At 41.3% G+C, this 25,507-nt stretch overlaps 1 protein-coding gene across 5 annotated transcripts in view; it reads left to right on the forward strand.

Moving 5' to 3' along the window:
* Positions 1-21,663, forward strand: part of SPATA6L (spermatogenesis associated 6 like) — a 72,132-nt gene extending 50,469 nt beyond the window's left edge. For all 5 annotated transcript variants that reach the window (XM_043891270.1, XM_043891272.1, XM_043891271.1 and 2 more), the window contains 7 exons: positions 36-275; positions 4,622-4,724; positions 10,111-10,145; positions 10,874-11,070; positions 16,360-16,453; positions 17,543-17,645; positions 20,825-21,663. In XM_043891270.1, the coding sequence (XP_043747205.1) occupies positions 36-275; positions 4,622-4,724; positions 10,111-10,145; positions 10,874-11,070; positions 16,360-16,453; positions 17,543-17,632 (759 nt within the window). In that variant the 3' untranslated portion in view covers positions 17,633-17,645; positions 20,825-21,663. The remainder of the gene's footprint in view (positions 1-35; positions 276-4,621; positions 4,725-10,110; positions 10,146-10,873; positions 11,071-16,359; positions 16,454-17,542; positions 17,646-20,824) is intronic.
* Positions 21,664-25,507: the final 3,844 nt, after the last annotated feature.

Raw genomic sequence — 25,507 nt, forward strand, 5'->3', positions numbered from 1 at the left:
TTCTTTAAAACTATTGTCTCTTCTTTGGGTTTCAGGAAGAAAGATGTAAGTCACGAAGGCCTTTATCTACACCAAAAGGACCAAAATTCCCCTTGAGTTGTGTAAAGATGAAGCCAAGGGAGAGTAATCTCGACAGGGTGGCCCCAGGCATGCAGTCTCGGCCATTCTCTCCATATTGCACCAGGCGTTTCTTCCAGGACCAGCCAGCTCAGCTGAACCTTGGATATACTTTCAAAATACCTGGAGAAAGCAAACCTCCGTTTGTAGTAAGACACGTGAGCCTAAAATTATTTTTCAGAGTCCTTTGGAATGGTGAGGGTGTGAATGAGGGTGGAATAAAGGAAGGTTGGATCATGATAACAGATGTGTAAGTAAATAAATAGAGAAAATCCAAATTTAATAATAATTATGATTAAATTATGTTCATTTCCTAGAGTTATTGTCAGGAAACTCCTATAAAGATGTCTTGTACAGAGGACTTGCTGAGTAAATGTCTGCTATCCCTATTTTTAATTTTAGAATTAAAAAGAAATTTAATTATTAATAGTGTTATCTGCATATGACAACCTGCCACTATCCAGGAAAATCAATGAACTGACAATAGTAGAAGATTCATATCAAAGGGTGGCACATACTCTGTACAAATCTGAAACTAAAGCCTCATCAGTTTTAAGAAAACTGCTTGAGTTTTCATAATAAGATCATTGTTCAGTGGCCAACTTTTAAAAATATATATTTATTTATTTGGCTGCCTCCAGTCTTGGTTGTGGCATGCAAGCTCTTTGTTGAGTCATGAGGAATCTTTTCATTGTGGTGCACGGACTCTCTAGCTGCAGTGCTTGGGCTTAGTCACTCCATGGCATGTGGGATCTTAGTTCCCTGACTAGGGATCAAACCCGTGTCCCCTGCACTGCAAGATGGATTCTTTACCACTGGACCATCAGGGAGTTCACCTGGCCACACTTTAAGAGTAGGAAACATGTGGCTGCGGAAGAAGCAATGATATGCCATAGTCAAGGTCCTTAATTTAAGTTATATTAGATTTAGCCATCAGGAAGTAGTGCACAAATTTAATCACACTTGTTTTCATAGTCTTAATTTTTTTTTGACTACTATAAAAGTAAAGGAAAATACAGAAAGGTTCAAGAAAAAAAATTACCCATAAGTTCACTAGAATAATAAAGCCATTGTTTAATTTTATACATTTTCTTTTGACTTTTTGTGATATTCATAAGGCCTTATTTTTTTCCCACAAAGTTGTAATTATACTGTATATGCAGATTCATTTCTTTAGTTAAATACATTTTTGTTATGTTAAAAACACTTCTAGTATTAGTTCTTGTTTTTCTTTTTTTTTTTTTAATTTATTTAATTGGAGGCTAATTACTTTACAATATTGTAGTGGTTTTTGCCATACATTGACATGAATCAGCCATAGGTGTACATGTGTTCCCCATCCTGAACCCCGCTCCCACCTCCCTCCCCATCCCGTCCCTCAGGGTAATCCCAGTGCACCAGCCCTGAGCACCCTGTCTCATGCATCGAACCTGGATTGGTGATCTATTTCACATATGATAATATACATGTTTCAGTGCTGTTCTCTCAAATCATCCCACCCTTGCCTTCTCCCACAGAGTCCAAAAGTCTGTTCTTTACATCTGTGTCTCTTTAGCTGTCTTGCATATAGGGTCATCGTTACCATCTTTCTAAATTCCATACATATGTGTTAATATACTGTATTGGTGTTTTTCTTTCTGACTTACTTCACTCTGTATAATAGGCTCCAGTTTCATCCATCTCATTAGAACTGATTCAAATGCATTCTTTTTAATGGCTGAGTAATATTCCATTGTATCTATGTACCACAGCTTTCTTATCCATTTGTCTGCCAGTGTACATCTAGGTTGCTTACATGTCCTGGCTATTGTAAACAGTGCTTTGATGAACATTGGGATACACATGTCTCTTTCAATTCTGGTTTCCTCGGTGTATATGCCCAGCAGTGGGATTCCTGGGTCATATGGCAGTTCTATTTCTGGTTTTTTAAGGAATCTCCACGCTGTTCTCCATAGTGGCTGTACTAGTTTGCATTCCCACCAACAGTGTAAGAGGGTTTTCTTTGTTCCGCACTCTCTCCAGCATTTATTGTTTGTAGACTTTTTGATAACAGCCATTCTGACCTGCGAAAGATGGTACCTCATTGTAGTTTTGATTTGCATTTCTCTGATAATGAGGGATGTTGAGCATCTTTTCATGTGTTTGTTGACCATCTCTATGTCTTCTTTGGAGAAATGTCTGTTTAGTTCTTTGGCCCATTTTTTGATTGGGTTGTTTATGTTTCTGGAATTGAACTGCGGGAGCTGCTTGTATATTTTTGAGATTAATTCTTTGTCAGTTGCTTTGTTTGCTATTATTTTCTCCCATTCTGAAGGCTGTCTTTTCACCTTGCTCCTTCATTGTGAAAAAGCTTTTAAGTTTCATTAGGTCCCATTTGTTTATTTTTGCTTTTATTTCCATTACTCTGGGAGGTGGGTCATAGAGGATCCTGCTGTGATTTATCAGAGAGTGTTTTGCCTATGTTCTCCTCTAGGAGTTTTATAGTTTCTGGTCTTACATTTAGATCTTTAATCCATTTTGAGTTTATTTTTGTGTATGGTGTCAGAAAGTGTTCTAGTTTTGTTCTTTTACAGGTGGTTGACCAGTTTTCCCAGCACCACTTGTTAAAGAGATTGTCTTTTCTCTATTGTATATTCTTGCCTCCTTTGTCAAAGATAAGGTATCCACAGGTGCATGGATTTATCTCTGAGCTTTCTGTTTTTTTCCATTGATCTATTTTTCTGTCTTTGTGCCAGTACCATACTGTCTTGATGACTGTAGCTTTGTAGTATAGTCTGAAGTCAGGCAGGTTGATTCCTCCAGTTCTGTTCTTCTTTCTCAAGATTGCTTTGGTTATATGAGGTTTTTTGTATTTCCATACAAATTGTGAAATTATTTATTCTAGTTCTCGGAAAAATACCGTTGGTAGCTTGATGGGGATTGCATTGAATCTATAGGTTGCTTTGGGTAGTATACTCATTTTCACTGTATTGATTCTTCTGATCCATGAACATGGTATATTTCTCCATCTATTTGTGTCCTCTTTGATTTCTTTCATCAGTGTTTTATAGTTTTCTATATATAGGTCTTTTGTTTCCTTAGGTATATTTATTCCTAAGTATTTTATTCTTTTTGTTGCAGTAGTGAATGGAATTATTTCCTTAATTTCTCTTTTATGTTCTTTCATTGTTAGTGTATAGGAATGCGAGGGATTTCTGTGTTTTAATTTTATATCCTGCAGCTTTTCAATGAACATAATTTCTATTTTTCATGAACTCTGTTCCACATTGTAGTTCATGATTTATTCTCCAGAATGTTAATGATTGATATTATTGTCAAGTTGATAATTTGACTCAGAATTACCTGTGTGATGTTTGTATATTAGACACAAGAAATGAAACATGGTAAATCCCAAAGTCAAGGTGCTTTTCAGATGACTGGTTATAGCATTGGTTTGCAGGTAGAACAGAGATGTTGTTTGGCTAGAAAATACAGGATAGCTGTTTTCTTCAGGTAACTTGTAAAAATGCCTGGCAAAATCTAGCACTCTAAACATAGTTTCATACAAATATTGTTAAATTGAGTATATTGGGTCTGATTTATTCCATTTGATATATATTTTAATAAAATACACAACTTTACTGTATGCCATTATGAACTATATAACCTTAACATGTTGGAAGTTTTCTTAGGGATTTAAAATTTACGTGATACTTTTATTTAACAAATTCATATACAGTCTTTACTATGTGCCAAGCCCTTTCCTAAGGGCTTACAGATATTAACTCTTTTATTTAGCCAGATTTCCTGATGATATCTGATGTTTAAGTAGAAAAATTAAAATGTAGAGAACCTGATGTCAAGATTATAAATTCTAATCAAGTTATTTCTTGAAGTAGAATGAAGAATAATAGTATAACATGACTTCTTGATGTTAAAAAATAAAAAACAAGGTTACAAAGAAAATTAAGGAACTGTATGTCATAGACATTCTGGAAGAGTCTCTATTTCAAATATTTTTACCTGTTGGCAAATCATGTTGTTGAATATAGGAAAATTTGGTCACCTTAACTAAAATAATATAGTCACCACTGTTCTTTTTTTCAAGGATATAGACACTCAGACTGAAAGGGGATGTGGAAGGCTTATGAAAATCCCTGTCTTCAGGGAGGACCCCGCCTAGGCCAGTACTGCTCAGAGTGTTTAGGAACATGAAGCTATCCTATTTTAAAAGAATGTGAAACAAACTCCACTTGCTCTTTACTTGCCTTACCAGTGGTTAGAATATGATCTGTGTCATATTAGCCCATATCTTTGTGTTCTAACCTCAGTGAAAGTAGGGACAAACAGCTTTCCCTGTTGGTTATAACATTTTATATACCCGGAGGCTGTGCTTTAATTTGTTCCCAACCTTCTCTTTTCTCACCTGCATGACTGTGATTGAAGGGGGAGAAAGGTATTACAGGGAATGAAGAGAGGGTAATACAAGCTACAGTGGGTTCAAGTCTCATTCCTTTCCTTTCAGGTGGACAGTGCAAAGCCCTTTGGTGAGAACAATTCAGAGCATCATTCCCAGAAGTCTAGAAGAAAACCTAACTTTTCAAACTTTCCATTTCCAGTGAGAAGAGGTACTTGATTTTCTTGTTAGTCCTGTGTAGTTTCCCCATGGGAACGATTGCATCCTACCTCTAAGTCTTCTTTCATTCTGAGGAATCACACGTTTGTCTGGAAACTCAGGGCCTAATTCTCAGGTGCCCTGTCACTGGGAGTTTCCAGGGAGGGGGTTCCCACGAGCAGAGTCTTCAGCAGAGATGCCGTCTGTTTCAGAGTTTCCCTAGGAGGAACTGGGGAGACTGCCCCGAGGAGTGTCACCACTGAGTGTGCTCAGGTTGTGGCTGTTGGAAAAGCAGAGAACATCTTGTCTTGGTGGGATCTCCTTGAAAAGGCACCACAGATAGCTAACAAATAAGACTCGCCATTTCTCAGGCTAGGATGCAGCAGGGAATTGATGGAGACCAGGAGAGGCAACACTTCCTTTACAAGATTTCATGTCAGCAAGGAGGAGAGCCAGTTCTCTCTGAAAATGTGAAGTTAAGGCAGGGGATCTCAGACATTTAGATTTCAGGACCCTTTTGTGCTAATTATTATTGAGAGCCACACTGAGCTTTTCTGTATGTGAATGATATCTATCAACAATTAGCATTAGACATTAAACCTGAGGAATTTATAAAACACAAGAATATACAAGCACACATTCCATTAGCCATCAGAGTGGTGTCTTCATGACATATCATATAGCTTTTGGAGAACTCTGTTATATAGTCATAAGAGAATGAGAATGAAAAAGACATCTTACTACTGAGACGTCTCTTAATAAAAGATTTAGTCTTTTACTTAGTAAAAGACTTAGTCTTTTACTTACTTACTTAGTCTTTTACTTACTTACTTACTTAGTCTTTTACTTACTTACTTACTTAGTCTTAGTAAAAGACTCTTACTAATGAGAATGAAAAAGAGTACGTCTTACTATTAGGAGAACAGTTTTGACCTTGCAGAATAATTCCTAAAAGGTTTTGGGGACCAATGGGGAGGCCCTGGATCATACATCAAGAATTGCTGGGTTAAGACATCCCCTTGGTGGTCTGTTTGTTTCCAAGGCAAACCATTCAATATCACAGTAATCCATGCCTATGCCGCAACCACTAATGCTAAAGAAGCTGGAGTTGAACGGTTCTATGATAACCTACAAGACCTTCTAGAACTGACACCAAAGACAGATATCCTTTTCATCATAGGGGACTGGAATGCAAAAGCAGGAAGTGATACCTGTAACAGGCAAGTTAACAAGCAAGTTTGGTCTTGGAGTAGAAAATGAAGCAAGGCAAAGGCCAACAGAGCTACAAGAGAACATACTGGTCATAGCAAACACCCTCTTCCAACAACACAAGAGACGACTCTACACATGGACATCACCAGATGGTCAGTACAGAAATCAGACTGATTATATTCTTTGCAGCTGAAGGTGGAGAAGCTGTATACAGTCAGCAAAAACAAGACCAGGAGCTGACTTTGGCTCAGATCATGAACTCCTTATTGCCATATTCAGACTGAAATTGAAGAAAGTAGGGAAAACCACTAGACCATTCAGTATGACCTAAATCAAATCCCTTAGAATTATACAGTGGAAGTGACAAATAGATTCAAGGGATTAGATCTGATAGAGTGCCTGAAGCACTATGGATGGAGGTTCGTAACATTGTACAGGAGGTGGCGATCAAAACCATGCCCAAAAAGAATTGCAAAAAGACAAAATGGTTGTCTGAGGAGGCCTTACAAATAGCTATGAAAAGAAGAGAAGGTAAAGGCAAAGGAGAAAAGGAAAGATATACCCATCTGAATGCAGAGTTCCAAAGAATAGCAAGGAGAGACAAGATAGCCTTCCTCAGTGATCAATGCAAAGAAATAGAGGAAAACAATAGAATGAGAAAGACTAGAGATCTCTTCAATAAAATTAGAGATACCAAGGGAGCATTTCATGCAAAGATGGACGCAATAAAGGACAGAAATAGTATGGACCTAACAGAAGCAGAAGATATTAAGAAGAGGTGGCAAATATACAGAAGAACTATGCATAAAAGATCTTAATGACCCAGATAACCACAATGGTGTGATCACTCACCTAGAGCCAGACATCCTAGAGTGCAAAGTCTAGTGAGTCTTAGGAAACATGCCTATGAACAAAGCTAGTGGAGGTGATGGAATTCCGGTTGAGCTATTTCAGATCCTAAAAGATGATGCTTTGAAAGTGCTGCACTAAAAAAAAAAAAAGAAAGTGCTGCTCTCAATAGCTAGCAAATTTGGAAAACTCAGCACTGGCCACAGAACTGGAAAATGTCAGCTTTCATTCTAGTCCCAAGAAAGGCAATGCCAAAGAATGTTTAAACTACTGCACAATTGCACTCATCTCACATGCTAGCAAAGTAATGCTCAAGATTCTCCAAGCCAGGCTTCAACAGTATGTGAACCAAGAAATTCCAGATACTCAAGCTGGATTTATAAAAGGCAGAGGAACCAGTGATTAAATTGCCAGCATCTGTTGGATCATAGAAAAGGCAAGAGAATTCCAGAAAAACATCTACCTCTGCTTCATTGACTACGCCAAAGCCTTTGACTATGTGGATCACAACAAACTGTGGAAAATTCTGAAAGAGATGGGAATACCAGACCACCTGACCTGCCTCCTGAGAAATCTGTATGCACGTCAAGAAGCAACTGTTAGAACTGAACATGAAACAACAGACTGGTTCCAAATTGGGAAAGGAGTACATCAAGGCTGTATATTGTCACCCTGCTTGTTAATTTATATGCAGAGTACATCATGCGAGATGCCGGGCTGGATGAAGCACAAGCTGGAATCAAGATTGCCGGGAGAAATATCAATAACCTCAGGTATGCAGATGACACCACCCTTATGGCAGAAAGCAAAGAGTAACTAAAGAGCCTGTTGATGAAAGAGAAAGAGGAGAGTGAAAAAGCTGGCTTAAAGCTCAACATTCAGAAAACTAAGATCATGCCATCCGGTCCCATCACTTGATGGCAAATAGATGGGGAAACAATGGAAACACTGACATACTTTCTTTTCTTGGTCTCCAAAATCACTGCAGATGGTGATTGCAGCCATGAAGTTAAAAGACACTTGTTCCTTGGAAGAAAAGCTATGGTCAACCTAAACAGCATATTAGAAAGCAGAGACATACTTTGCTGACAAAGGTTGTCTAGTCAAAGCTATGGTTTTTTCAGCAGTCATATATGGATGTGAGAATTGGACCATAAGAAAAGCTGAGCACCAAAAAATTGATGCTTTTGAACTGTGTTGTTGGAGAAGACTCTTGAGAGTCCCTTGGACAGCAGGGAAATCAAACCAATCAAACCTGGATATTCATTGGAAGGACTGTTGCTGAAGCTCCAATCCTTTGGCCACCTGATGTGAAGAACTGACTCATTGGAAAAGACCTTGATGATGAGAAGGATTGAAAGCAGGAGAAGAGGATAACAGAGGATAAGATGGTTGGATGGCATCACTGACTCGTTGAACATGAGTTCGAGCAAGCTCCTGGTGTTGGTAATGGACAGGGAAGCCTGGAGTGCTGCAGACCTTGGGGTTGCAAAGTGTTGGACACTACTGAGTGACTGAGCTGGACTTTAACTGAACTGAACTTTGCTTTATGAGTGAAATACATGAACCTGTGTCAGTACTGAATGTCATGGCAGTGAATTTCAACCATTCCTGAATTAATTCTTAGGCTAGAAAGGGATGGTCATGGCCCACTCTCCTGACCTGGACTTATACCATCCCTGAAAACAGGTTTCCTATCTTAGCCGGAAAGGAGTCTACTTTTAAGGGGCTACACAGTCTCTTGTGATAACTCAAGCCAGTATTCTCTTGGATCACGGTGACTGTTCTATAGCAACAAGTCAAAGATAGGTGACAGAATTTGAGGCAGAAAATGCTTCATCTTCTCTGATATTTAGATTGAAAACCACCCATGTAGTCCATAAAAACAGCACTGTCTTCCCCATTACCATGAAATCAAGCAACAGAAAGTGTCCTTTCCTGGGGAGGACAGCTGGGCTTAATGCTACCTAAATAACAATGGGGTCATGTATCACATTGGTCTCGGCCTTTGTCTCTTCTTAATCCTGGCAGGTGGAGAACTAAGGTTCCAGAGAGGTTACAGAGTGTGTACAGGTCACACATCAAGTTTTTGGCACACCTACATTTAGAGAAGACGTTCAGACCTCTGGGCTCAGATCCTTGGAATCCCTGTAGCCTCCAAGCCAGACCTTTCCTTAGGTCACCTGTCAGCTCATTCATCAGGGCTTAAGGTAGAATAAAGCAGTGCTTCTCAAACTTCAATATGCATTTGAATCACCTGGGTGTCTTGTTAAACTGCAGATTCTGATTCCATAGGGCTGAGATGGGACCTGGAATCCTTCTTTTCTAACTAGCTTCCAGGTGATACTGATGCTGCTGGTCCATGGACAACACTTTGAGAAGCAAGGGAAGAAGGGCAAGCCCCCTGGGATCAGTAGCAAGGGGGTTCCTAGGCAAAAGGGCAGGTTTGTGGCTATAGCCAAAAAGGGCCTTCGCTGATTCCCTGCTCAGCTGGGAGTGTGGTAGAAGAGAGCTTTTGGGACAAGATGGCCACACACATATGTGAATGCCCAGAGAATATGACAATTCACATGCTTAAAAAGAATCCCTTTTTATATCTTCCTTCTTGTCACCAGTGACATAGGGGAATCAGCAGTCCCTTGTCACTGCCTCAGCCCCAGTCAGCTGGGGGAAGCCATGGTGGTCTTAGCATAGCCTTGCAAATATTCATTTCAAAGGCATTTTATTTTCAATCTGGAAAAATCTCATTTAGTCTTGGTTTTGTCTGTGTATTTATTACTTCTAGTAGTTCTTACCAGTATTAGATCTACTTACTGTAATCGTAATGATTTTCACCTTTGCTGTGTTGTTTTTTCAAGCTCTCATGTATTCGTTTTTGTCTGTCTTGGACAAGTATACTCAGAGTTTCTGTGTAAGTAGGATTTTATGTAAACCTAATATAAAGGGAATGCCAGAGAGGCAGAGGCTTTGAATTTTATATTGAGCCACGTGGCTTTATTTTAGGCTGTGGACACCTGGGCAAATATGTTTTCCAAGCTGCCCAAGGACTACTGAACTTGTTGCTTCACTTTAGACTCACTTTTACCCTTCCTATAGCCATACGTGCTGCTATTAATATAACATTGTTTACCTCAAGAGGACAGAAAAAAATCTCATAGAATTTCTGTGACTTCAGGGAGACTTAAAAGTGACGGTATGATTTACAAGGGATCATTTAAGTTCTCTAATAATTCATTCATTGTGTAATGTTTTGTACTGCTGTGCAATAAATGTAATAGCAGCTTTAGGGGTAACTGGTAATAATGAGTCATTGAAACACCTGTTTCTCTTTCTTCTAGCATCTTCTCTTGACAGCCTTGCAGCTAATGTGAAGGTAATTTTAGAAGTAGTATTTGTAAAATGATTTATTACCAGCTATATAATGTCAATTATTGTACTTTCTCTCATGAGCAGTTGAAAATACATTTCTAGCTCATGCTGCGTGTGGAATTGCTGTAGTTTAACTTGAGTTGCTTTGCTTTAGTTGGTTTTTTCCCCTCATGTAAACTTTCATTTGTAGGATGAATCACCAGTGAAAGTGTATGTAGGTTCAATACCTACTTTATCAGTAGTAATTTTCATTGCTTTCTCTCGAATTGAATATAGAGAGTTGGTCAATCACTTATTCTTAAAGTCTGATTGGCTTGTTCAGGTGAAGGTGCAAGCTTCCATGTTACAACATGACAATGGATATGCGTAAAGAAAATGGAATACTCTGAGCTTCCTTTGCCATAGCATTTAAATATTTTGTCTAAAAATTTTTTTCTTTCCCAAATGCAATAATCCCTAGTCCTCACAAATCAAAATTCAGAGCATGAGTTTATTTTGGCTTGTTAATATATACCAAATGAATTTGGTTATCTTTCCTTGCCCTTGACTCCTGAGCATTTTGTCCCTAGTCTTCTCTGCTCCCACTCCTCTTGTATGTGCAGGAGATCCTGGGGGCAGGTATTCTGTCTTCTTGCCCCCGGTTCTCTTCCTTGTCCCACCCAACCCCCAGCTCTAAATTAAGCAAACAAAAGCAAAAGCTATAACTAAAGATGAATGCACATTGTCACTCAGGTTATCAAAGAGCCAGATGAACGGATTGTTTTAAGGAATGAATCACCATCATCTTTAGATTCAAGTAAGTTTGGAAAGCCCTCACCCAGTTACAGTAACCAAGGGGATGCTGATTTTCACCAGGAAACTTCATTTGACACCTCTCAGCACTCCAGATCTCCCAGCCCTCTTCTGGATCAGCCCCTTCTCCGAGAAAGGTCAGCAGCCAGCACCCATCTCTTTGCTAGAAGAGTGACTTGTGGTCCGGCAGGAGTGAAGTCAGGTCACTTTATCAGTTTGCTTCCTTAGGAATATTCAGCTGGGGCAGCTTGACATGAAAGATTATTATTCCTTGAAAAATAATCCCAGAAGTAAGAATTGAGATTTTTCTGTTACCTCTGGAAAGCATATCTCAGAATGTTTGTTGAAAATGGGATAGGCAGCTCAGTTAGCATAGATACTATTTATTTCTCCATTATTATCTGTCACTAAAAGTTGGCTTAAAGCTCAACATTCAGAAAACTAAGATCATAGCATCCCATGATCCCAGTCCCATCACTTCATGGCAAATGGATGGGGAAACAGTGGCTGACTTTATTTTTGGGGGGCTCCAAAATCCCTGCAGATGGTGATTGCAGCCATGAAATTAAAAGACACTTACTCCTTGGAAGGAAAGTTATGACCAACCTAGATAGCCTATTAAAAAGCAGAGACATTACTTTGTCAACAAAGATCCGTTTAGTCAAGGCTATGGTTTTTCCAGTAGTCATGTATGGATGTGAGAGTTGGACTATAAGGAAAGCTGAACACCAAAGAATTGATGCTTTTGAACTGTGGTGTTGGAGAAGACTCTTGAGAGTCCCTTGGACTGTAAGGAGATCCAACCAGTCCATCCTAAAGGAGATCAGTCCTGGGTGTTCATTGGAAGGACTGATGTTGAAGCCGAAACTCCAATATTTTGGCCACCTGATGCAAAGAGCTGACTCATTTGAAAAGACCCTGATGCTGGGAAAGATTGAAGGCAGGAGGAGAAGGGGAAGACAGAAGATGAGATGGTTAGATGGCATCACTGACTCAGTGGACATGAGTTTGGGTAAACTCCAGGAGTTGGTGATGGACAGGGAGGCCTGGTGTGCTGCGGTTCATGGGGTTGCAAAGAATCAGACACGACTGAACGACTGAACTGAACTGAACTGAATATTAGAACCCCAGGTTTTTATTTCACTAGTATAAAAGAACTCACTAGAGAAAGTTTGGAAATTATAGAAAAATGAAAAGGAGTGAAAAAAATCACCTATCAGTCCTACCACCAAAAGACAAGCATGATTAATATGTGGGTATAGTTTCTTTCTATTTTTCTAGACATGGTTTGTTGGCTTATTTATCATCATCACACATTAAACTTTGATTGCATGTGTCTGGAGGGCAGACCAGAGATTGAGAGCAGGAATCTTTATTTTCCAATCTTCATTCCCTACTAATGTGATTAACCATCCAGTTTTTCCCCAGACTGTCCTGATTTTAACCATGACAGTCCCGCATTCTGGGAAACTTCTTGGTCCCAGGCAAACCAGGACAGTTGGTCACAGCTCCAAGGAAGTAACACCAAATAATATTTTTAAGATAGTTGATTTGAATGAAGGATAGGCCAGTCTGCTTTACTCTGCATTGTTAGTTTTGAGAATAATTTCCATCTAAATAACACAGTTGGAGACTTTCCTGGTGGTCCAGGGGTTAAGACTTTGAGCTTCTACTGCTGAGGGCATGGGTTCAATCCCAGCCCCTGGTTGGGAAATTTAAGATCCTGCACATTGTGTGATGTGGCCAAAAAGAAAAAAAAAAAAAAAGACACATGAATTACTAATTCATGGTACTTAGTAGACATTTAATAAATATTTGCTGACACAGGAAAAATATAATGCCTCAGAAGGAAAACAGAACTGATAGTCAACCTGTTGGGCCTCAGATAGAAATGGTAACATTTAAGACATTTCTTCTCATCTCTGAGAACTTCCAACCTAGCAGAGGATTTTTTTTTTTAAATGTACACAGAGAACTTTCTACAGGGCAGAACTTTGAGAAAATGCTATCATAGTGTAATGGAGAAGGATGGTACTCTGGAATGTTTCATGGAGGAGGTGGCATTTTCATGGGGGCCTGGAGGGGAGGGGACAGGATGATGATAGTTAATGGAGGGGAGGAATGGAAGGAGAGAAGGCAAGGAGTGCTATCAGCTTCTAGAAGTTAGAGCAGCCTGGGGGGGTGAGTGGGTGCCAAGGCTGATAGTCAGAAGGGGGCTGTGGAAACCAAGCTGAGGAATTGGGGCTCAGTTGGAAGGCAGTGGGGCTTCCCAGCTAGTGCTAGTGGTGAAGAACCTGCATGCAAATGCAGGAGACATAATAGACTCTAGTTCGATCCCTGGGTTGGGAAGTTGCCCTGGAGGAGGAAATGGCAAGTGGCAGCTTTTGCAAGTCAGTCACAGGAATTAGCACAGTTGAACTGTAGAATTGATGACTCTGGCTGCAGACCAGAGTTTCAATCGCTTATCTCTAATGAGTCAGCAAATTCTGTGTGTCCAAAGTCACTCTAAACTGATAAATTTGGATCTGATCAGACTGTGAATTTGTAAATAAGGCCTTGATCAGGGAAAAGCATAGCATAGTCACACAAAGGTCATCTGATTTGCCTAAGACCATCCTGGCTTTAGCCCTGAAAGTCCTGCATTCTGGGAAACCTCTTGGTTCTGGGCCAACCAGGGTAGTTTGTTACCTTAACCTCCAGGGAGGTGGCACCGAAAATAATATTTTTAAGACAACTGTTCTGTGTAAAGGATATCCCTTTGTATTCTTGGGGAAGAATCCATTCCCTATTGACCTTAATATGATCACAGAGGTAGCCCTGAACACTGGGTTTTGTTCCAGATTCGTTTGCTCTATGTACGGCAAGCCCAACGCTGAGGTGCTGAGGTTTGTATCAGAGAAAGAATTTATTCACAAGGCAGGCAAGTAAGGAGATGGAAGAATGAGTCTCAGATCCACTTCCCCAAAGGCATGGGGCGGAGATGTTTATGGGATAAAGAAGCAATGAGGTCTTAGGCATGAGGAAAGGTGGTTGGGGGTCCAGGAAATGCCATTGGAGGTGGAGAAAAGGTGAAGTAATCAGTGCTTTACCCAGGCATATCTAGGTTACATGCTTTTTTATGGGGTGTGTGTTCAAAAGTGGAGGTGCCTGTCATGATCTGAGGGTGGAGTTTTTGGCCCTCTGATGTAAAAGAATTATTCATCAGTTGTCTGTTCGGACACAGTTTTAAGATCAGTGGTCCCAACCAGTCTTAGCCAGCTTGAATCAAACAAGATCCAACTCCATATTCTTGGAGAATAACTTAAGTCCACCATTACTATAGTGACCCATAATGTCAGAGGCTTTATCTGTAGGGATGTTAAGGAGTCTTGTGATATAGTTCCTAGGCTATGTGAAGCTTGGAGGGTATGCAATTAAAGAAGGGAAAAAGAACAACAAGAGAAACTAAAGCAAGCTTAATCAATAAAGGCAGTTTGCAAACAGGGATTTTTAACAAGCAATTTACTTATCTTCTGTTCTGTAAGACATGCTGAGGGATTCCTGGTAGTCAACCATATGGTCTTGGTTTCGCTCGCAGTGCTTAGCCTCTGCCTCCTTCACTGTTCTTTTCGTGTGAGCCACTGGGGCTAGCCTCCTCCTGCTCAGACCATAGAAGCACATGAGAAGTACCTTTTGAGTTCCTGCTGACAATACTGAAATCAGCAAGGGCCAAGTTTGCAGGTGTGAGTTGGAAGGTGAGTTTTGGAGTGAGAATCAGCCCAGGGTTTTAAGGGAGGAAATGGAAGACCCTTTTAACTAGCTGCGGGGGAAATGGTAGTCCTAAACGTGGAGGAACACTCTGGAGCCTGTTTCCTAGCTCCAGTGACTGGGTAGTGTCACATCCCTTCAACCCCCATCCTCACTCTTCCCACTGCACTAGGAGAAGGCTATAATCAAGGCACAGCACTGCCCTTGCCTACTGACTCATCATTCTCAGAGATCTTCAAATAGGGTGCTGAATGCACACAGTAACAAGTATAGGGATCATCCTGGCACTGGTTACTCAGGACCAGTGGAAAAGCATTTACAGTGTCCAGCTGGTGCTTATTTTCAAATGCTAGCTTCATTTATAGCTTCAAAATATTTCTTCAAAATATTTCATCTTAAAAATTCTTAGAGGAGTATAGGAGTGATGTGCTCTGCCTTTACATACGGTCAGTGCTTTAGGTGATGCTTTCATTTGCTGTGAGTCGTTTTCCTGGGTTGGTAATGGATTTGTGTACATCAGTCATTCTCTTGGTCTTGTCTTCCTGGAAACCAGAGGGTTTGTGCTCGTTACATGGAGCCAGGATGGGTGGCCTGGGTATGGATCCCAGACGGAGCGGAGGGGCAACTACAGAGGGAATCATAAGTGTGGTGGTGTGACAACTGGATTGATTCCCACATGTCTCTGTCATTTCCGGTGTTCATTATATTTTAATTTACAGAGAATGATTTTATCCAAATTGCTAAAAATTTTTTGGCACTTAAAGACAATATCGAACTTTTCAGTGTGCTTTTTTCATAATCAAATTGCAAATTCTGCCTCAGTTTAAGAATTGGCACTCATTCTCCTCCCAAAAATGAATGAATGAATTCATCATTCAAGTAAAGTATAGTAAATTCCCATATGGTCTTCAGTACCCACAAAGCCCTGAGATGAGCTATTAGCCTAGGAGTCTCAGTCCCAACTTCAGCCTAGGAGGAGAGACAGACATTAACCAAATAATGACAAAATATCCACTGGGGAAAGTGCTATGAATGAGGGATGGATTGGCTCTAAGTGCATGAAATAGGGAAGTTGACCTCCTCTACAGGAAGGGACTTTTCCTGAGAAATCAATAACTGAACTGAGTTCTGATGGGTGGTAAGGACTCAAAACAAGTGGGGTGGGGGTTTTGGGTGGCAGCATTCTACCCAAGGGAGAAGTCCTGGAAAGTGCCTGTGAAAGGGAGAAAATGCTTCATGTTTGAGGAACCAGAAGACACTGTTAGGACCTGTGGTTAAGTTTATGTCTGAAGGGCCTAAAGGAAATAACATGAAGTAAGATCCTCACGGTGGAAACAGTAGGGATTAAATTTTGTATTAAAAAATTTTGGATTACACTTTTAAAATATAAAATCAGGGTTTGTTCTTTGGAGAAATATCTAAAATAGTAAAGTACAGAGAAGAAAAGGAAAGCGCACCCAGACACAGACCATTTTTAACATCTTGGCAGTTTTTATTCCCAGTGCTTTTCTTACGTGTAGGTTTAATAAAGACATTGAAACTACACTGTGCATACTATTTTATATATTGCTGCTTTTTTCTCACTTCTAAGTTATAAGTATCGAGCCTTCCTATTATGCAGTCTAAGTATCCTTTTATCAGCTACATGATAACTCCACCCTGTGTACTCTGTTGAGCAGACCCCACCCCGGGTCCCAGGCCACATGGAAGAGGATCCATGAAAGGGTCTGCGGTCTTCTGATGTCCCACAGAGCTCAGCAACACCTAAACAAGGTCAGGACTTCTGATGAAATTACATCTTTGCTGACAAAATAGCATGGGAACTGGGTCTCACAGTCTAGCAGGGGAGATAGACATTAATCAGGTAACCGCAGAAGCAAGTGTAAAATTGTGATGCTGACCAAGGAGGTACATGGTATCCTGAGGGTATTTCACTCCCTGAAAGGGAGTGCTTGACTTGGTTGGCACTCAGGGCAGGCTTTCCTGAGGAAGAGACAGTGGAGCTGCACTCTGAGCGATGAGGAGCAGCTGTTAATACTTCAGAGCACAGGGTGCATCAGGCAGAGGTCCTGAAGTGAGAGGGAGCCTGGTCCTGTGAGAGGACTTAGAGAAGACAGTGTCCGCCTGAAGCACATTCACTCCCACTCCGGGCGGGAATCCCAGTGCAGGGAAGAGTCCGGGGACAAGTGTGGTCTGTGGGAGCCCACGACATGGAAGAAAGTTTTCCTCAAAGTTAATCAGGTATTTTTGACTACTGGACTTTTCTGGGGTTATATATATATATATATATATATATATATATATATATATATCTCCTAGATTTATAAGATCATACTTACAAGTGAATATTGATTACCCTAATTACCTGGGTGGTGAATTGTTTTATTGCCTGTCTGTAGTCATTTGTTTTCCTTTCTTAATTCCAAATCCTTTCAAGGGGGGAATCCCTTTAAAATGTAAAGAGGAGAGGAATCGGTTGGAGAGGGAGGTGGGAGCGGGGATCGGGATGGGGAATACGTGTAACTCTATGGCTGATTCATATCAATGTATGACAAAACCCACTGAAATGTGAAGTGATTAGCCTCCAACTAATAAAAATAAATAAATAAATAAAAATAAAATGTAGAGAGGAAGAAAGAAAGGGAGGAGGGAGGGAAAGTGGGAGGGAAGAAGGAAGAGGGAAGAAAAAGAAAGGGAGAGAGGGAGAAAAAATAGTATCTACATACATACATATATTATGAACACAACATATATGGCATACGTGGGATTCATAGATCTCCTAAATGCAAAACTACACATGCAATATCATTGACCTATATTACATCATGAGTAATGCAGTTGCTGGCTTTGTTTGTGTTACAGGAAGAATCCATCTCTGAAGTAAAGAATATCCTCGACAGACCAGGCTACCCTCTGAAGAAATACCGTGCACATGAACAGAAATATTTTTAAGCTGCTGTCCTATGTAAGTAAGCAGCTTAAGTGCTTCTTCTTGATTTGCTAAAACAATTTCAGCTTCCTGCTTTCAGTACAAAGCACCTAGAAAATATGGTGGACAAGAGTCTAGGAGGAGACAAGAACTACATTCTCCCTTCACACAGTGTAGTGATGACAGCACATGTGTGGGTCTACCAGCAGCCTTACCTCCTCTTGTGTTCTCCCTCCCCATTCCTTACCTAACGGTCCCTCTTCCAGCTTCTCAGACACGAGCTCTTTTCTGCTATGGGCCCTTTGCACATGCTCTCTGTCTAGACTACTTCTTCCTGACTTTGTTTGGGTCACTTCTGTTTGCCTTTCAGGTCTCATGGCTTTCCATGGCAGCCCCTCCTCCTCTGAGGGGTACACATTTGTAGCCTCCTGCAGTTTTCTTTCATTGTTATTCTATTTTTATGTGGGCCGATTGCTTAAAAGTCTGCCCCTTCTACTTGAATGACACCTTCCTTGGGCCAGGGACTCTGTTTTCTGACCCACTATTTTATAGCCAGAGTTACAGTGGGGTCCCATTTAACTTGGGTGAACTCAACCACACCTGCCAGGTGTGAGCCCTGAACAGGAGCCTGCCTTCCCCTACCTCGCTGTCACCACCCTTGCATTAGATGACCTTCCGCTGTGGTTGGTGCTCAGTAAATATTTTCTGTGAGTGACTGTTGAAATTCAAGTGATGAGGCAATTCTCAAATTCACTTGTGTGGTAAGAAGTTGGTCATTTTTGTGGGCTGTCATCATTTTTCACGTTTTTTCTTCTTTTGCTTCCTACCCAGGCCCAGCATAAGAATATTTTTTCCTTATTAAGGGCTTTCCAAGTGCCAGGAACTGACCTAAATGCTTCAGTTGTATTGAGTGAGTTGCTATTTAATGATCACAAGAGCTCTTAAGAAGTAGGTACTATCACCAGTACCATTTTACGGTAGAGAAACTGAGGCAAGGAGATGTTAAATGCCTTGCTCAAGGTAGCATGGCTAGTGAATGGCCTTAGCTGTGATCTGAACCCAAGTGATGTGGCTCCAGTGACCATGCTTTTACCCATTAAATTTCATTGTCCTCCAGACCTGGAGCTTGTGATAGGAGAAACCTGGGGAGAAAGAGGAACCCAAGCAGAGTTGGTGGACATTGCCCTTGAGCATCCCCCAGAGGGTCCTATGGTGTTGTATCATGTAGTCCTTCAGTCTAGCAGCATCAAGATAATTACAGATCTTTTTGAAAAATAAAGATGTGTGGGATGACGTGCTAGGTTTTCACTGTCATCAGGCTCCAAAATTCTGATTTATGGTCATTCATGTTTGAAGGCACATGTTGCCTTGCCTAGAGCTGGCCAGGACTCCTCGCTTTTGGCACAGAGGAATGTGAGGACAGCTTGGTAATTTCCCATTTTTGTAGGCTTCTGCCTTAGAACGTTCTGCTTGGTAGATTAAAAGACGGCTTCTGGTCCACTTAATCTCCCATTTCTAAAATAGTCATCTAGGCATTTATACAGAAGACAACCCACATAATTGCCACTTAGGAAACATGGCCCACGTAATTACCAAATGTCAAATTGTGTTGAATTTCGTCATGCTAACATCAAGTTACCTAAAGCCCTGAACTAGCTAGTATGTGGACCCTGATGTGAGGGGATAGAGAGAAGGTAAGAAAAAAATTAGTAAATTCTGTCTTAGGAAATAGGTTTCCTTCAGCCTTGTATTGTGGTTTATTGGTTTGCTTTCCTTATGAAAACTCTCCCAAGAAGGAGGTAGAGGGCTGGAGGGGAGACTGAGCAACGGTACCAACTCTGCCTACCGAGTGTCCCATCCCTGTGAGCTGTCCCATGATCCCAGCTGCCACCACTGTGGCCGGCCTGCAGCAGGAGCCAGTCCACTTACAATGATCCACCTCAAGGGAGGGCAAGGAACTCAGGCCCTGGAGTCCTCAGACACAGATAAAAATTGCAGCACAAAGAGCTCTCTAAAATTACAGAGCAAAAAGGAAATAAACCAAGAAAGGGGGATGGGGAAGGGACAACAGTGAATTAAAATGCTGCTTTCTGATTCTGTCATAGTTCGTTAGGCCTCCAGCTCCAAATGGTATGGCTGGAATGGCTTCTAACCTCACCCTCTCTGCTGGCAGGCAGGACCCATTTTACTTCCTCCCACAGGGGTCCTTTCGCTTCTGTTACAATCAAAGCAACAAAGCAAACCAGCCTACAGATGCCCAGGCTCCAACCTTGGGGGCCCTCCCTCTCTGATTTGGTCACCAACTTCAACGGGATTTTCATCTGATGGCTTGTGGGGATTGACACAACAGAAAACGACACACTTCCCTTCATTCCAGGGGCTCCTGGACCTGTCAGAGTCTAACATACCATACAGGCAGTGGCCTTGCACACAAATCACATGGCAGATTCCTGGGTTGGCAGTCCTTAGTGAGCAATAGAGTCACCTGGGGGCTTTGGAAAATGCTGACCTTCAGGCCCCACTCCAGACCAACTTAGCTGGAATCTCTGTGGGTGGTGCCCAGCATCAGTTTTTTTTTTATAAAGATTCTTCAGGGGATTTTAATACACATTTTAGGACTAAGAATCTCCACAGTAGGCGGCAAGTGCTTTGAGGATGGGGGGATTCGGAATACCCTCAGATTTTATACTGGCCCCCTCCATGCTAAAAAATAATTGTTCCATGGAATAGAATTAATATGGGCATATTTAACAGTTCAGCTCAGTAACATCTAGCAGTTTCTACAAATTTACTATATGGCAAGTACTATACTTGGAGAAGGAAATGGCAGCCCATTCCAGTACTGTTGCCTGGAAAATCCCATGGATGGAGTAGCCTGGTAGGCTACAGTCCATGGGGTCACAAAGAGTCGGACACGACTGAGCGACTTCACTCCACTACTAAGGACTATATTATTCAGAATAACACTAAGAAGTAAATACTCTGTCTGCTTGTCATCATCCTGATATTCTAAAAAAAGCCCAGGTAACTTGCCCAAGGTCACACAGGTATTTGTCTTGCTAACCTAATGTCACCTGGTTCTGGGAGTGTGGGAGAAGGTGCTGCACCCCAAGGTTGGGATTGAGTGAAGTCATTTTCTTCTCCTTGGTTGTGTTGGTTGATTGCCTTCTTCTTAGTGCCACATGGAGTGTGTCAAGTGTCTTCGCATTTCACAGGGGAGACTGAATGAAAGCTGCAGGAGTATCATGAAGAGCTCACTCATTGAGTCAGCTGAACAACCGTTTTTGTTCTGTGTATCAAATCACCAGTGTCTGACCCCCTTTAAATCAAACCTGTACCCAGTCTCTTGTAACCAGGTAAGAGTCACTGATTAAAGTGTTTGGGGCTCATGTTTTCTTGTCAAGCTGGACTATTTGTGTTTCAGTTTGTATGTTTGTTTTGAGCCTCAGATAGAAAGTAGCAATAGTTGGGTGGCAGATTCTTCTCCATTTGGAAAGCACTTCTTAAAATTCTGATGCAAATGTCAAGATGCCTTTTTAGATGTTCCTTATTTTTGGCAGTGGATATGTTCTTGAAATGTTCTTTTTTTCCCCTCCTTCCTCCTTTTTCCCTCCTCCCCTCTTGCCCTCAGCTCTCCCCGACCTGTATTTCCCTTCTCTTGACTTCCCATCCTGTCCTTTCCCCGTTCCTTCCCTTTCCCCTTACATTTTTCATGAGCTCGAGGAAGCTGCTGTTCAGAGGAATAATCTGATATATCCTCCAGAAAAAAAGACTATCATTCTGATTTTCCATTTTTGGTAAATCTGTTCTCTGTGTATGTGTGTGTGGTTGTTTGCTTTTTAGCATTAGGCTTCATTTATTTATTAACATGAGATCCACTGAAAACCTAGGAAGAGGGAGCATTGTTTTTGGAGAATTCAGGTCTTGCTTTAAAGGTTTAGTTTCTAGGATACATTTATAAGAGAAGGTTACTTTCTTTAGTTTGTAAACTACTCCTTCTGTCACCTGGCTTCCCTGGTGGCTCAGACGGTAAAAAGTCTTGCCTGCAATGCAGGAGACCCGGTTTCAATCCTTGGGTTGGGAAGGTCTCCTGGAGACAGAAATGGCAATCCACTCCAGTACTCTTGCCTGGAAAATTCCATGGACAGAGGAGCCTGATAGTCTCCAGTCCATGGGGTCACAAGGAGTTGGACATGACTGAGTGACTTCACTTTCACTTTTCTGTCACCTATCCCTCCTTTTATTCTAGCAATTCTTAATAAATTTATGAGGAAAATAACCTCTTTCAAATATTTCTTTGAAAGAGCTACACTAAATTACATTTCTGCTTTGGCAGAAATGACTGCAAAAACCAGATTTAAAATTGGTAGAAGGGTGCCTTTATGAAATGCTTACCCAATTTGAGGAGCAAGAAGAGGATGGAGATGAACTGAAGTAGCAGTTTATCTTTGTGGGTCTACAGACCCAGGGAAGAGAGGGCCTGAAAGCAGGAACCTTTATCTTCCCACCTTACTGTAACCTGTTTTCCTCTACCATGTCCCAAAACCCTTTCAATTTTACAAGATTCAGTGAAAACCAAGTTTTCTTCTCTCATTAGGACCACAGGAATTTGTTCATTAGGGAAATTAGGAAAATGAGATTTAAAATTAAAGGAGAAAAAAGTCCAAAAGCAGAAATAAAACTAAATTCATTTATCTGCTTCTCAGAATTTCAGCCTAGTAAAAGTATGCATGCATGCATGCTTAAGTCAGGTCTGACCCTTTGCGACCCTATGGACTATAGCCTGCCAGGCTCCTCTGTCCATGGGATTCTCTAGGTAAGAATACTGAAGTGGGTTGCTATGCCTTCCTCTATGGGATCTTCCTGACCCAGGGATTGAACCCGTACCTCCTGCATCTCCTGTATTGCAGGTGTATTCTTTACCCACTGAGCCACCTGGGAAGCAACAACAAACATTTCAACCTTGGAAAAGAGAAGATATGCTTAAATTACACCTGCTTGTATGTTCTCAGTGTGTCTGAAACTATAGTTGTCAATTTATTATGTTGAGGTCTAATTAGTCGTCAATAATTTAAAAAATACTATATTACATTAAGACTATGGTACAGTTCTCAGAAAAGGGCCACTTGGGAAGGCCATAAGCAGCTGAAGGAAATCCGTTCTAATGAATTGGTATTCCATAGCAGTTATTGTTTAGGTACACACTGTAACACTTGTTCAGTGTTTTTTTTTGTTTTTTTTTTTTAATGGTTTGAGCATAGCTCCTTAATTCAGTTTAGGAGTAAGATCTTAAATGCCCATTCTTATCTGGAGTCTTTTTGTTACCTTTCACAAATCAATCTGCCTTTTGCTCACTCTGTGATCTAACTCCATCATTTAAGTCATTCCTATTTTATCTTTTTGTTTCTCAAGGAGTTATTTCAGTTTTGAGGAGTTATATTAGGGCCAGGATTGCAGCAGGATTTTGCTTTTGAAATATATAATAATATGAATAATTTTGTGATACATTAGTGTTCAGATTACTTTGGGAAGATTTGTGTCGCTAAACGTAATAAAAATTCCCACGTGTCTTGCTTCAGTTTATTATTCCTTTCTTGACTTTCACAGTTGCAGATCTATCAGAGCCTGGGCCGTATTTTACAAGCATGTTTCACAGGGTCTGGGTTTACAGAGGCTCCTGGGAAAATCTCCTTGGTGGAGCCTGGGCCCTCCAAGTAGAAGCTGCTGTACAATGAGGCCATCTCCCTATGGTCGCCTGACCAACCCAAAGTTATAAGTAGAATTATAGACCCTGAATTATAAATAAATTTTTTAAATGGAGAGTGTACATGATATGTCTAACATAAAAGAAGTCGGTCGATTTTAAATGTATAACTGGGGAGGACTAATGGATTATGTATGTAAGTTCACCTAACCCCTGAATGCCTGGCCACACTTACTAATAATAAACGCTGTTCTCAGTTCCCTTGAGGAAGCCCTCTGATCCCTCAGAGCAGCAGGAGGAAAGGACATGGCCACCAGTGCCTGTGTGACTAGTGAACCTCTGATACCACCTGATGGTACTGCTGTCCCTTCCTGAATGGGGGGCCCATTCCAGCACTCCCGGGGGACATGTAGGTCTTGGAGAGAACTCCCTTCCCCTTCCCAAGGACTGGGAACTCTGGAGACAATGAGCAGAGCTGCAGCCCTCAGGCTCCTCAGGTCTGCTCCCCTTTTTCCTCCACACAGGCTCACACAGGGTCTTGGGGCAGCAGTAGTTACTTTGGTCATCAGAGGAGAGAGTCTATGCTTGGCTTCACCCTCAAAACCAGAAAATCTGGCAAAAGTAGGGTCAAGTCTAGGACAGGAGCTTTTCTCTGGTGCACATGGATGGCTGGATTGTTGGAGTTTCTTCAGCAGTCTGAAATCTCACCTTTGGGATTCTGTATCTTTAGAGTGATCCTGCAGCATCCCTGTAAGTAAATTTTTATATTGATAGATATACATTTACATATTTCTCTTTCTTTTGTCCTAATTTATTTTAAAAGTACCCTGTAGCCCATCGTGTAGTTTCAACCCTCCTCATCATTTGCCGTGAGGATCACCTGCTGGGACTCATTAATTTGCTCTTTGTGGTGACCACAGCTTTGCCTCTCCAAGATCCTCTGGGCAGAAGGAATACATCATATTCTCTGGTGGGGTTTGCTTTGTGTGTGTGGAAGGCTTCTCTCAATTCCAGGAGCTCTGAGGGGGCAGCCCTGAGGGCCACCGTGCCTGCCTAGAGGTGGTATGTACATTTGGAGGCTACCAGGCTGCTCCAACACCAGGATTAGGGTTGTCAAATGAAGAGGAAGGCAGGAGACCTCTGGCAAGGCAGAGTTCCTCATAAGGTAAGAGAGCTGAAACATATGATGGGTCTTGGGCCTTTGGTTTGTGATTGGTTGGAGATACTTTTGAATCAGTCAAGGTATGTCGCTGCATGTCTTGCTTAGCCTGGGTGAGGTGGGGTGATTTATTCTAGGTTCTTCCACAGAGGAGGCCAGAGCAACAGCAACTTGAGGGGCTTGGGGGAGCTATAGTCTTTTAAAGACCTTACCAGCTAACTTTGGGAGACCTGGAATCCCAGGAGAGAAATGGAATAAAGATTTTTTCCTTCTTCCTGCTCCCTCTCTCTTTTATTCCTGTATTTAGTGCCTCAGTTTGCCAGGTGCTATGTCAAGTGCCTCCCAAGGGCATTTAGTAGGTGTTAAAATTTAAGGTCCTGGAATGAGAGCACTTGGATTTGAATCCTGGATTTGCCCATTTACTGGCTGAGTGACTTGGGCAAATAACCTAGCCTTTTGTGTGCCTCAGTGTCCAGCTGTGTGAAATGCAGGCAATATTAGCATCTGTTTCATAATGTTGTCATAAGTAGACGAGTAAACACACTTAAAACACTTCAAATCAGTACCTGGCACAAAATAAGCATGCAGTAAGTGTTAGCTGTTATTATTCTCATCTCATGTAATTATTGTGGAAAGTATTCCCTCCTCCCCACCCCCATACCCCACTTTTTTTTTTTTTTTTTTTTGCTGAGGACACTGATTCTTAGAAAAGCAGAGTGTCAAAGCCAGTTTCCAAACCCTGGTCTGTCTTGTCTCCAAACCTCATGATCTTTCTGCTACGTTCTGCCACCTCTTGGTTGTCGCCTGTTTGTCTCTGAGGCTGGTACATGCTGAATAATTCAGCCTAAAGGGTTTGAAGACTCTTGAGAGTCACTTGGACTGCAAGGAGATCCAACCAGTCCATCCTAAAGGAAATCAGTCCTGGGTATTCATTGGAAGGACTGATGCTGAAGCTGAAACTCCAATACTTTGGCCATGTCATGTGAAAAGTTGACTCATTGGAAAAGACCCTGATGCTGGGAGGGATTGGGTGCA

Source organism: Cervus elaphus, chromosome 29 (assembly GCF_910594005.1).
Source record: "Cervus elaphus chromosome 29, mCerEla1.1, whole genome shotgun sequence".
In the NCBI taxonomy this organism is placed as follows: domain Eukaryota; kingdom Metazoa; phylum Chordata; class Mammalia; order Artiodactyla; family Cervidae; genus Cervus; species Cervus elaphus.